We start from the raw sequence: 12,715 nt of genomic DNA on the forward strand, positions 1-12,715 counted from the left end.
ATCTCACTCTAAGTCCTCATATCAGTTCTAGTCTACCGACTTAGTCAATATCCATCTCAGGCCTAGGGAGAAATTCCTTAGGCCAGAGCTCCACTTATCTGATCCTCTGCTCATCCACTTATCCGATCCTCTGAAGTTTCCGGACGTTCATCTGAAACTTTCCCGCAGTCCTCTGGACCTATTCTGCTTTGGACTTTGTCCTTGCAGCCTTTCCTCTATTTGCTTCTACTTAGGACTTGTCCTAAGTAGCCATTACACGTATCCATATCAGGACGAAACCTCATTGTAATTTCCGGAAGTTCCTCTGGAACTTTCCCACACTCGTCCGGAAGTTACTTGCACTCGTCCGGAAAGTCCTTCCGAACTTTCCCGCGCTTTGGATGTCCTTTGGATGTCCTTGGACTTTCTTCGGACATCATTCTGAAATTAAGGGCACATACTCGGGTAAGGGGCACAGCGCACGAGCTGAAGCCAAGCCCCTCAGAATCAGTCCTACCCTTTGTGCACAGTCTTAACATCAGGGCACAGCACCATGATATTACAATGGGAAGTACACGGGTTGATGACATCTTGCGATCGGCGAACATCGTGTGTGGTGTAATTCACCCTGGCAATATTGTGGTGGTAGATTCGGTCGTCCTTCAAGATAATTGTGTTAGTGTCATGATCTTCTGCTAACTCCAGAAGATTTCTCAAGATGTTAATGCGACACAACAGGTGTTCTTTTGGTTTCAGCATGAAATTCTGGGGACATGTGAGAGAGTGTTTGCAGAAGCACAATGGAACTAACTTTGACTGCCGGATCACCTTCATGGTTATGCAAGAATGACCCTATATGAATTGGGTACTTTTGTGTCAAGTTGATATGGTGGTGAACGTCCGGGTTTCTTGCTAATTCAGTGAGTTCAATATGGGGGCGATGAGTAAGTTTGTCACCTATCCAGTGAATGCAGACCTGCCAGCGTTTGATTTTAGTAAGCTGCTTAACAAAAGACTTGCGATCTGTGCGGCAATATCTAGCCTTGGGTGAACGGTGTTCAAGTTCACCCTGGAAAAGTCAGTCAGTGAAAAGCTGATATATCAGGGAACAGACTGGTTCAGTACTGTATGAATCACACGTCCCATACTGCCAGATAGTCAATACATAATCTCCCAATGCGTGGAATTTGTAGGTCTGAAAATTAAAAACTTTGATGCACTGTGCATTCTTGGTGGCATTCTCTGATCCAGCCAAGCCCCCTTGACAAATAAGGCGGGCGGTGCCCTTGCCCTTCTGTGCCTTCTGTGCTCCCTTTCATTTTGCTGCTTGTGTGGTCTGGCATCGAGTGCGAGCCAAGATCTCCTGATGAAGTTCGTGGGTATCATATACCGAGCAAACTGTTGCTTTAAATTCGCGGAACTGTTGACCGACGGATGAAGTCACTTCGTCCATGATGCTAAGGGTCAAATCAGAGTGCATCCGGAGCTTTGATAGGCCATGCCAATGGGCCATTGTGAATAGCAGCTTGAGGACTTTTGTATTGTGTGGTTCAGGAAGGAGATGGTCGAATACAGGTATAGAGCACTGCATGTTGTATTAGCTTTATCCAACCATGATAAAGATGAAACCCTGCCTGAAGCAGGTCTTCAAAATTGTGAGCCACCATTCATTTCATCTCTGAAGAGTTGGTTGCAAACTTGCGGATGGTTGCTTGGCCGAACGTTGGAGTCTGCCTGAATCTAGTAGTAAAGGTCAGTTAAAACTGGCGAGCACATGAGGATACATCATACCTTCGGTCTAATTCATGGATGAGACCTTTATCCTCTGCGCAAATAATGCATAACAGGTGAATAAAAAGTGATTTCCAAACACCAATCTCAAACTCATGTAAGAGATTGACTACAAGCACGCAAAAAATACTGAACCCCAGAGGGCCAAGGCGCTCTGAAAATGCATTCTGAGGGATTTTTAGCTAGTCTCCGCAACGAACATTAAAGTTTACCAAGGTGGGGACCCAGGACTGAGGTTTAAGAAGTCATTCCACTGGTGCGCTGCTAACAATGTAGTTATCCTCGTAAATCAGTTTGCGGGCGGAACTGACCATCACTCGTCTTCTCTCATCATCGTGCTCCAGGGTTGTGCGTTGTTGTCTATCTCAAGACATTCCTATGTTCTGAATCCAAGCCTTTGGTATTAGGCAGTGAGGACATGGACATCCCCCTAGGTTTCGAACTGTAGCAATAAGTACTCTGATGAAATAAGAATCAATGATTTTTATTGCGCACTCATAATCCACGTACTTTTCTGGATAGTCCACTGAGTAAGTCAAGATCCTTGGGTAGAATCTGCACTTGAGCCCATTGCAGCAGCAGATCACGATGCTGTGTTCATATGCCTGTAGGGAACTGCACGGGTATGGGTAACCCGTGGCGGGTCGCAGGTACGGGTACTGCCGGGTATGGGTACGGGTCAGGATTTTGTGACGCATGCAAATACCTGTACCCGTGATGTACCCGTCACAGTCGCAGTGTAGCCATTCTATGCTTGGGTACATTCACAGCGCGCGCACGCGGCGCATCTAGAGTCGACTCTAGATGGGGAGTTGGTGGTATTAGGGCTGCAAAGGTGCGTGTTTTTATGCTACTTCATCATGCTAACTGATCATTTTTAGTAACTTATGATTACTCTTGTGCATACCACCACAGTCCACTCGTGCCCTCTCATTCTTCCTCAGTCGTTCGCTGCTTGTTCCAGGTGCGCATGTTTTTTTTCTTCTCCTTTACTACTATCTTTAACTTTACAGTGTGCTACTACCACCACTCATCCCACAGACCCGTATCCGTACCCATACCCATGGACCCGTACCTGTACCCATACCTGGCCACACGGGTATGGTGTGGCACGGGTATGGGTATGGGTACAGGCTGGAATACCCACGGGTTACCCGTGCTATTCCCTATATGCCTGGAGGAACTCATCATCTAGCAAGATCTTCCACTACTCGTGGAAGAATTCTCTATGGCAATGTGTCATGCAGTCACTGGTCATGCCATTTCCACCTGTCAAATCTTTGAACAAGTCCAGGAGCTGCCAATATGATATATATTATGTCATGCAGCAGAGCCAACAGTGAAGGAACATACCATCTCAAAATACACCACATGATTACTCAAATGGCACGATGGCTTGCAATGCCGATACTTCAACTCATTGCCAAAATACATGTAGGTAGGCCACAGCTTGGAATTGCCAAATGAGGTAAGCTGTGTAGCATCAGACCAAAACATAAGGCCAGCTACAACGTGGGGCAAGTCACAGTCTGGTTCCCCTGGTGATTCCTGCAGTGCGGTGTGGGCTTCATGGAACACGGGCGATGTGTACAAGTCGTCGTATATAGAGACTTTGACATTCATGTGAGGAGGAGTCCAACGGAGCTGGTACAGCTCGTAATGGAACAGCTTGTCATCCTGAGGATTAGCAAGTTTCTCCTGTAAGACAGTGACCAGGGATCGATGATATAAATGGGTGGCTGCTTTGTAGACATGAGGACCTGTTACAACACACGCGAGTGTATCGTGTTCGACCAGGATAGTTCTAACAGCGACAACCACGACAGTGGTACCTGGATTTTCAGTGGTACACAACGAAGGTACCTCAATCGAGATTGGGCTTCTGTGCCAGCCAGCATCTTCGTCCTCCCATTCATCTCCATCGCCTTCATTGTACCCATTCGAGCCAAGAACAGAGTTAATGTTCTTCCACTTTGTAGTGGTCACATCAACACTGTTAAGACTTGTAACAACTGTACAATCTCTGCACATTTTGTGTACTAGCTTTACATTCACTACATTCCATGTACAAACTTTACATTCCATAAATCTCTGCCAGTGCTTGCATACATGCTACAAGCTCTTGCATACCTTCTACAATTCTGTTCGGAGTTTGTAAACCATACAAGGTGGCAACTGGCCTTACATGCCGGTGACACTTTTGTCGATGGTATACCAGCTGTTGCACATCAACCAGGTAATTATTAATTAAGGTCTGTCATTCTCTGAGTCGACACATGAGTCGGAATTTGACAAAACGAGCGTTCAAGGTAAGCCTCCAAACGTTGTTCAAGCGATATCATTTCTAAGATATCGCTGTAAAGTGCTAGATGCAGTGCTCAAGCTCAAGAATGGATTTTGCGAGTCATGACACTGACATCTCATAAGCGCGGTGTAATGCCGCCATTTGCAGCCGTCAGTCGACAAAATGGATTCTGACCTCGGAAATGAAAAATTGTGACATGCATTTCATGTCATATGAAACGCGCGTCACAATTTTTCATTTCCATGGAGGCATCACCATGCAGAACTAAATCATATCACGTGCAAGCATGAGACGATCCAGTACCTATCAGATCTCCCCTACATTGCTGTCCTTCTCGACCTCAATGTGGTCCTGGACCCCCGAACCTTGATACCACATATCCGAAGAGGATCCCAGGCCACCGCGAAACAGACTGATGTCTGCGGATCTATGCTTCTGGAATGAGCTTTACCCCATTTCCAACTTAAATCGACACACCGGCCTTGCGACAGGGCTACAAAGGATTCTCTCGATAGAAAGAAGCACCATCACGGACGACTCTCAAAGCCCTCGTCAAATTTGGGAGTACTGCTTACTAGGTTGCGCAACTTAACTGAACGCCTCGGGACAGCGAACGCGACAGTATCTTGACTCGGGTGAGTCTATATTCAGTTCTGTGCCAGACTCCGACAATGGCATCAGGCAGGAACACAGCATTATTCAGAGTAGATTCAGCGCATTCGACATCCGTTTATGAGATCCATCTCCGCATGCTACCTGAAGTGAACCAAGTTAGTTATAGTCAAATACAAATTAAACAGAGCCAGCACAACAGGAAGGATGGTTAATGATTAATGAGCAATAACATTATTTGCATAAGAACAAATATTGGCCACTGCTGAACATTTTAGAGGCTCCATGGGGACGCTGATCAAGCAACACTTTTCAGTTGGCAGACAGGTTGTCAGCCACGTGAGTTGGAAGAGAATTTGACGCACATACACATAACGCGGAGCGTGTGTATCCGAGTAGTTCTAGTACTGGCTTATCGCACCGATTCCCAATAGTATCCTCCTGTTCGATTCTGTAGTTTTATAATTCCCAAGGAAGTTCAAGTTTGCCCACCATTGTTTTTATCCACTTCATTGGCCCGGGTTGTTGTGATCCTTGACTCCCGGGCCTTTCCACTTGATAGTGTTCGTGAATGTGAGTGTTTATCCATATGAGTATGCTGAGCGAACGGGTTGTAGATGATGCAGATAATGATTCAGAAGAATTTCAGATAACGATTGGCTCGGTAGTTCGCCAGGCTGTGCGAAATTCCCACCGTGTGGAATATGGCGCAAGAACCCAACCTGTGGGAGTTGCAACGTTGGGAACCCGGCTCATTTCTTGATGCGCACATCCCACCACAAGGAATACGGGCCATAACCCATGAATGATGATGACCAACTTCGTTCACCATGGTGATCGGCCTACTAATCATCGATGGACCAGTATTATCGGGCCGATTAGTATGATCATCCAATATCGCCACCTGTCTATAATCGCCTGCCTGCAAACTGCCCCGCCCACCCACGGAACTAGTATGCCGGTTAGTTGGTGCTTTCCAAGTGGTTGTGTCAAATATGACTCGCTTACTGGAAAGCTCCACCTCATCAGGCCTGTGCGACGTCTCCTCACAATGTTTGCCTCCATTGACTCTCCTCTTTCATGCGTGGAAGTTCTGACCTATCGGGTCTGTGCAACTTCTCCTTACAACATCTCCGTCGACTCTTGTATGCATGAGGCTCCATCCCAGCGCTACACTTCTACTGTACCATGCTAATTACTATTTTGCAGTATCGAGAACCCCGTACTTATCTAGGTATCATGTATCCAGAGGTACTCAAGGCCTGCCATAGCAGATTCCACAAGTATCGTCTAGAAGCTCCCCATACATCGCCTTTGTTCGCCCTCTCCGGGTGCTTTTGAAGTGACTTCAATGACCACGTGGTGTCAAATGTGCCAGATCCGCTCTAGATAATGCTGTGTTCCTGCCTGATGCCGTTGCTGGAGTCTGGCACAGAACTGAATATAAACTCACCCCAGAGTCAAGATACTGCCACGTGTCCACTCAAGAGATGCATGGACCACTTATTTTTGACACTTTCACTTCTCCCCGCCCAGGATAAATGCGACTTGGGCGAAATCCGCAAGAGCTGCGACAGGTGAGTGCTTGACCACTGTATTCACACTTGTTGCAGATACTCAACGGTACCCAAGAGTGCCATTGCAGGACGGTTCTTCATTTTTCAGGTTTTCATTTACTACTTTGAATAATAAACACCTCATATCACCTCCCAATGATTTTATAACGTCGTGAATAATTTGGATTGGTGGTGCTATTCCCTCAAGTTCGCTTTCTATTGCTGAGCTATCCTGATCGTAACGACTTGCCTCGCACTCGTCCCGGAAGCACCATACCATCTGGGTGAATGGTCGCGGGTGGTCACACTGTGTGCAGCTGTTGCTACTGTTCGTGCTGAACGTAGCAGTATTATTGGAGGGATGATTGTATTTACAACCAAGGTACGCATTCGCTGTCCCGGGACGTTCAGCTGATTAAGATCTTTACTTGCTGCAGGACTTGTATAGTCGTTTGAAAACATTTCCTCAAAGAAGAACGGTACCATCGCTCATCTAAATATATGAGCTCCACCCTCGTTTTGTGTTTGTACTGATATTATAGTCCTAGAACTTCCCCTTGACGATAATACAAGGATCCACTAAAGACATCAAGAGCAATCAATAATGTGAGGATGTTTCATCGCATAATGCCCATACTGTGCTTATTGATTGATGCTTTCTGTGTTGGTGTTCCATGGCTTCAGCCCCCATCACGCTGGCCTGGAGACGTTCAAACTTCAGCCAACAGTGAAATCAGACATGATCGTTTCCACGCAGGTTGACGAAATAAGACTTTGTAGATAAAGGTACTCTATTGTTACTTTGACCGAATTCTGATAAGACTTCGACTTAGCTTGAGCATCATATGAAGTGTCATAGCCGCAGTAAATCTGTGTAGTAGCGCGTGCATATAGCTGTATCTTATTTTCACTGGGACTGATGGGTGAGGAGGGATCACGTAGCTGATATCCTTAGTGATGCATATATTACCAGTGCAGAGAGCGTATTTATTGCAACAGTCGCTGTTCTTTCGTAACTCTCGTCACGTTCACTACATTTGTCGCCTTGCTGTAACAGACATCATAGATGCTGTCAATGCAATAAAGGTGAGGAAGAAGAAATATATTGCTTGTTTGAGGTGCTATGATCTGCTGAAGGCCCGAATGATGGCTTTGAGGTAGATGGACGCTAGTGACGGTAAGAAGATAACTTGCTTTTATATTATCATGAAAGGTTTAGCGAAATGGTTGTAGTCATTTTGAGGCGCCTGCCTTGGTTGTGATGTACTTGTGACGCAGCTGTGACGAGGCAAAATGCCACGTCAAGCTAAATCAGTTTATGATTTGCATCACACATCTTGACCGTCTTGTCGAGCTCCAACTAGACGGTTAAGTGAGACTGACACAGAAAATAGTACGAATGATTGCATACCCTGTCGAGTGGACTTTTGATCTGATCAAACTGCGCGTCTTTTAGCTAACAAGCATTTGAGTTATGGCTGGCCGGTTCGACCCACGGTGCTCTATTTATCCCAGACCAGACAGTACGCAAATATCTGATACACTCATATCGGTGCGACTTGAGTGGTGCCAGTTCCTCGTGTTTTTGACCAAGAGACACAAAGGCGGAAGTAGGACTAGATTGTATGATTGAGTATGTATGTATACATGAGTTGGGTTTCCCGACAATCGTGCAACCGAGGGCACTAGAAGTCTTTCATTGCGAGGAATGTACAGACTCCCTCGTACACGTCCTTGATGTTGATTCATATTTTTGATATTTCTAGAAGTATTAGTCTCGCGCTAAATCATCGAAGCTGCAAAAAGTGTTCAAAGACGTTTGGAAGCACCAATTATTGAAAAGTGAACGAAAATTGCGGAGGGTACAGGCATGAGCGTAAATATAACTCACTAACACTAGACCAAGATGATAGAACCAAGGCCCGTTGAAGCCAAGTAACGATCCTATGGGGCCAGGTCGCCAACAGAGTACAAGTGGACAAATCCAGTTCACCGCTTTCATGGCCTAGAAATCGCTTCATTGATTTCCACCCTCGACTTCGAGTTGGAACCAAATACCTTACCCCAACTAAGATCTGGGCTTGTCGTGAACCAAATCCGTAAATGAAAGACAATAGATGTTGATAGCAGGAGTCGGTAACAGCGCATTTTCCGCAAGTAGCATATACCCATTCTCTGCCAACTCTTGATAACCTCCTGCATCACGACCGGCCCATCTAAAGAGATCACGAAGAGTCGCAAAACACTGTTTGCTCTCGAAAAACGCGACTTGACTGACGATGTTTCTGTAATTCACGGAACACGCTGATGATTTCTAGCCATAGGAAGGCGCGATACGGCAACGCTGGCAGAGAATGGTTTCAAGCTCCGCTTGAGGCACATCCTGGAAGTGAACCCCGAGGAAACGATGTCGGAAGGCACGGGGCAAAACCTTCCTCCCTGCATATAGGCCAGAAGGATTCCGCGTTGCGAAAAGTGTGGATGTAGGCGAATGACCTCTTGTGTCTTCGGAATGATGAGCTCCCGGTTGCCATCTAGCAGCCGATTAAGAGCTTCCAACACGTCTGTAGGTGCCAAGTTCAGCTCGTCCAGTACAATCCAATGTCCATGTCGGAGAGCATGGACAAGCAAACCATCTTTTAATACGAGTTGCCAGTGGCAGGATCAGAAACGTATGAGCCGAGGCATTCCTGCACGTCGGTGTGCTCATGGTTATTGATACGGATGAAGTTGTGACCGGTTCTGCGAGCGAGGTACTCCACTGCGTTCGTCTTGCCTGCCGAGGTGGGGTCCCTCAATGAGCACGCGAAAGCGTCGAGTCAAGACGATTCTTGCAAGGTCGACAAGCTTCTTCTCGATCGATGGTGTCATGATATTCCTCCATGGGGTCCTCGGGGAGTGGTTCCTTCTCAAGATGAAACGGTCTAAACTGGATGAATTCTTCTATAGACCACCTAGGAGGAAAACTCGGTTCTCTGGCAAACAATGATCGAGGGTTGTGGACACCAGCAAGGATATGCTTCTGTGCAAGGGGGCAGTTACAGTTTCTGCGCGTCCCTCATCTAACACCATGGTGAATACCATCAACATCCCTTACCAAAGCGCCCGTCGCAACCTGAACGGCCCTGCAATATATGCAGCAAACATCAAGGCTCTCGCCAAGGTGCGTATACTGTGACGTGGCTTCTTGTTTGAGCCATCCGCGAGCTCTGCAACATCCATCACAGCACCTTTATCACAGACGCGCTCAATTTTTGCCATACTAACATACGATGCATAGCACCGAGCAGCAAGTAATCGTACATCTGTATCAGGGTGAGGCGGGAAGAGTAGTTTGGATAATAGCGACCCGTCCCATAGCAGATGCTTGGGAAGGAGACGATTAGCGCGGAGAACTTGGCGATAATATGCAAGCAACATGCGGTGCAGACGAATGGTTTCAATTTCAGCAACAGACGGAGCCGCGGCTATGAAAGCAAATGGTCCCTTGGATAGACATGGTTTTTGCAAGAAAGCGTATAAGCATCTACAACCAGACGTGAGACGAAACAACACAAGTGCGATAAGAAAGCGCACGGGTATAGCTCCTCATGAAGCTCAATGAGGAGGCGGAACGCGATGAACCTGTCTTCGATATCGTCATCGTCGTGAAGCCATCTGGCGCATAAATCGATCGAAAGAGGTCTGAACAGGTCGGGGATTGTCAGAGTGAGAGTTGGAACAGCTAGCAGTCGAAATAATGTGGATAAGCGTGTGTTGGTGTATTCACTTTAGTTATATGTTGGATATGGAAGTGGTTGATATCAACTCCAATTTTTCGTCACATCGACTAAAGTTTGGTCCAGAGCTGAGGGTGAGTTCTCCTTGGGGATCTACGCACGGGTTAGCATTGTCTATAAGGTTGCAGTTATCACATACCGAATAAACAAGAGTCTAGATGCAACGCCAGAGCACACGACTTTGAAAGAGAGACTCCGAGTCGAGAAGGACGAGAGTCCACATGCACTGGCAGCGCTAGAGTGCAGACGAACAAAAGACTCGACTCGGAGAAGAGCAGGAGTGAACACTGAACGAGCCTGGGCCTGAGAGTCTTCATGCAGCGCCGGAGTACAGACGAATTAGAACAGGCGTTCGAACCTTCAAGCTTCAAGCTTCAAGACGCAGTGCAAGTGAGGTATTTCAACTTTACTACTAGTAACGAGTTGAACATATGCATGACCCACGGTAACTGTCACTTGAGTGAATGGATTACAGGTGGCAGTGAAACAAAGTAATGATGCGTATGCAATTGCTACGACGAAATGTATCTGTACAGCGTGATTTGATGAAGTCAAAGTTCGAAATGTGTGTGCTAGGAGGTTCCAACGATCGAAATTGACGGTCCTCGTGGAGCTGACCTAAGCTTATCGGCGCACGTGCACGGTCCACGGACAACCTCAGGCAAGAGAGGACATCCAGGAAACGGCCAGTCTGGGGCCAAAGTCTGGGGCGGAGTCTGGGGTCAAAGTCTGGGGCTGCGGCTGACGCGTGCGGAGCTTAATTCTGAGTTCCAATTATATCTGGTCACGTTTGCAATACCAGTGTGACCCGTCCATTGTGAGTTGTGACCCGCCCTTTGTGACCTCTTGCAGGCCGCACTGCACTTGGTGACATCAATGATCAGTACTCAGTACTCCCAGTGAGAATCAGCTGTGCTCGAATAGGGCTGAATGTGTTGAAATGTGCGTTTGAGAGACAGCGCACATACTCGCGCATTTCGCTCGATATCCGGACTGACAGCATATTTTCTATAAGACGGGGCAGTGCCCCATGTGCTCTATTGTGCTTCTTTTATATTGCGCACATTTAGGCGCATTCACGCACACTCGCGCTGTCCTCCCAGAATGTGCTTAAATAGTGTCAAATATGCTTTGATTGCTTAGTAGGTATTATGCGGAATACAATCGGTATACGAAAGCAGCTGGAAAATAGTGAAACCGATGCGAAACAGGTGGAGTATACCTCGAAAGTACGTTGAGAGCCGAGCATAAACGAAATAGACGACAGCCTGAGAGCGGATCGCAAACATCGAGAGCCAAGCAGAAAGGATGTAGACAGCAGAGCAGATCGAAAACATGTTGAGAGTAGACAGTGGAGGAGATTCTCCTAACCTGGGTTCATATGACACATCTGTGCTCATTGCTGGTTAGTCGCTGAACTTTCTACATGTCGAACATTGCTCATGCATGTCCCGCTTTCAGGTGGATCCGGAGTCTCGTATACGCTACCGATATTGTTGGATACAATAGAGTATGTCGACTGGATTACCGATTCTGTATATTTAACCTGATTTTTGTTTCAGGCGTGTCCGCAACGGTGAAAGCAGGTGCCGTCGTGTCGTTTTCATCTGGTCAATTCGGAGTATCGGTAAGAATTGTTGATCTGAGGCTTGTGGAGAGGTTAATTCGTCTATAATGCTCAGATCATATTCACTGAATCGACGATGTTCTTATCTGGGCACTACGGCTTGCACCTCCTTCTCTATCTATTTCAATTCACATTTATGTGACCGGCACATCAGCAACTATTGGGACTTTGCCAGGATCGTATGGTCGAACTGACGACGTCAAACCTGTGCGCGACGATTCCCGTTCTGAGGTGGTCGAGTTGCAGGATGGAAAAGCTATGGAAATAAGCAATGACTCCCTTTTCGCGATAGAGTCGGTCAAGCTCGCACATCAAAGGGCCGACCTTCGGGCTATCCTCAGAGACGAAGTGAAAGCGGCGACGGGCAGGATATCCGTTAGCGGTCAGTTTTCGCCTCCATACGCTGCAAATTATGGTGACACTGACTCTGTTTTCAGTGTGTGGCTCACAGAGCACAACTCGGTCTGTTCGTGGTGTTCTTCGGTTCCCGGTTTCTAGTCCTCTCAGTGTAGCCAACGGTGGGCCGAGTGTGACTACACATCGAGTCGTTTGGTTACGCTTGAAAGAGGGTTTAGATCGAAACGAACTTCAGATGCTTATTGATATATACGAAATGACAGTATGCCCATGTACTTCAAGTGATTCTTGCGGATCTCGGACAAGGGATGTTTAGACGACTTCGGGACTGACTGCATTCGATCATAATTGATATTTTTCTGTATTGAAATTAACACCTCATGTGGCAAGATGCAATTTACGATGTACGTGATAGTTGAGTATCTGAATTGCGTGAGGACGTTTAATGTACTCCCACTTACCATACAGCGCCAAAATCCAACGCTTACGAAGATCTTGAGACGGGAAACAAGAGCCGTATGCTCTAACTCAGTGGGCTGATGACGAGAGGGTAGGTGAGTTCTAGCAAAGCGACCACAGTATGATCATTTCCTGCAGTTCTTCGATCTATGTAATTCGTTCGAGGTTCTGAATCTGCTGAGAGTACTTCCTGCTGACGCGCAAGTACTTCGAATAACTTCACTGTGATACTGGGAGAATCTTCAGAGCC

The 12,715-nt window shown here is 46.8% G+C and overlaps 3 protein-coding genes across 3 annotated transcripts; 1 reads left to right on the forward strand and 2 right to left on the reverse strand.

The window, feature by feature from the left end:
• Nucleotides 1-7,891: 7,891 nt before the first annotated feature.
• Nucleotides 7,892-8,589, reverse strand: HD556DRAFT_361235 (uncharacterized protein). Its single transcript, XM_041310377.1, has 2 exons — nucleotides 8,302-8,589; nucleotides 7,892-8,248 (listed from the first exon to the last, which is right to left on the reverse strand). Exons 1-2 carry the CDS (start codon nucleotides 8,443-8,445, stop codon nucleotides 8,015-8,017), a joined length of 378 nt encoding a protein of 125 aa, XP_041161712.1. The 5' UTR covers nucleotides 8,446-8,589; the 3' UTR covers nucleotides 7,892-8,014.
• A 560-nt stretch (nucleotides 8,590-9,149) lies between these two features.
• HD556DRAFT_1471547 (uncharacterized protein) lies at nucleotides 9,150-11,422 on the reverse strand (the record flags this gene model as incomplete). Its single annotated transcript, XM_041308446.1, has 3 exons — nucleotides 9,150-9,769; nucleotides 9,820-9,927; nucleotides 11,256-11,422. 3 exons carry the CDS (start codon nucleotides 11,420-11,422, stop codon nucleotides 9,337-9,339), a joined length of 708 nt encoding a protein of 235 aa, XP_041161713.1. The 3' UTR covers nucleotides 9,150-9,336.
• Nucleotides 11,423-11,785: 363 nt separating this feature from the next.
• Nucleotides 11,786-12,426, forward strand: HD556DRAFT_361193 (uncharacterized protein). The gene is made up of 2 exons (XM_041310376.1): nucleotides 11,786-12,031; nucleotides 12,087-12,426. The coding sequence occupies exons 1-2, from the start codon at nucleotides 11,908-11,910 to the stop codon at nucleotides 12,320-12,322; spliced, it is 360 nt and encodes a 119-aa protein (XP_041161714.1). The 5' UTR covers nucleotides 11,786-11,907; the 3' UTR covers nucleotides 12,323-12,426.
• The last annotated feature ends 289 nt before the right edge of the window (nucleotides 12,427-12,715 follow it).

This window comes from Suillus plorans (assembly GCF_016647745.1).
Source record: "Suillus plorans strain S12 chromosome Unknown HD556scaffold_20, whole genome shotgun sequence".
Taxonomy (NCBI): domain Eukaryota; kingdom Fungi; phylum Basidiomycota; class Agaricomycetes; order Boletales; family Suillaceae; genus Suillus; species Suillus plorans.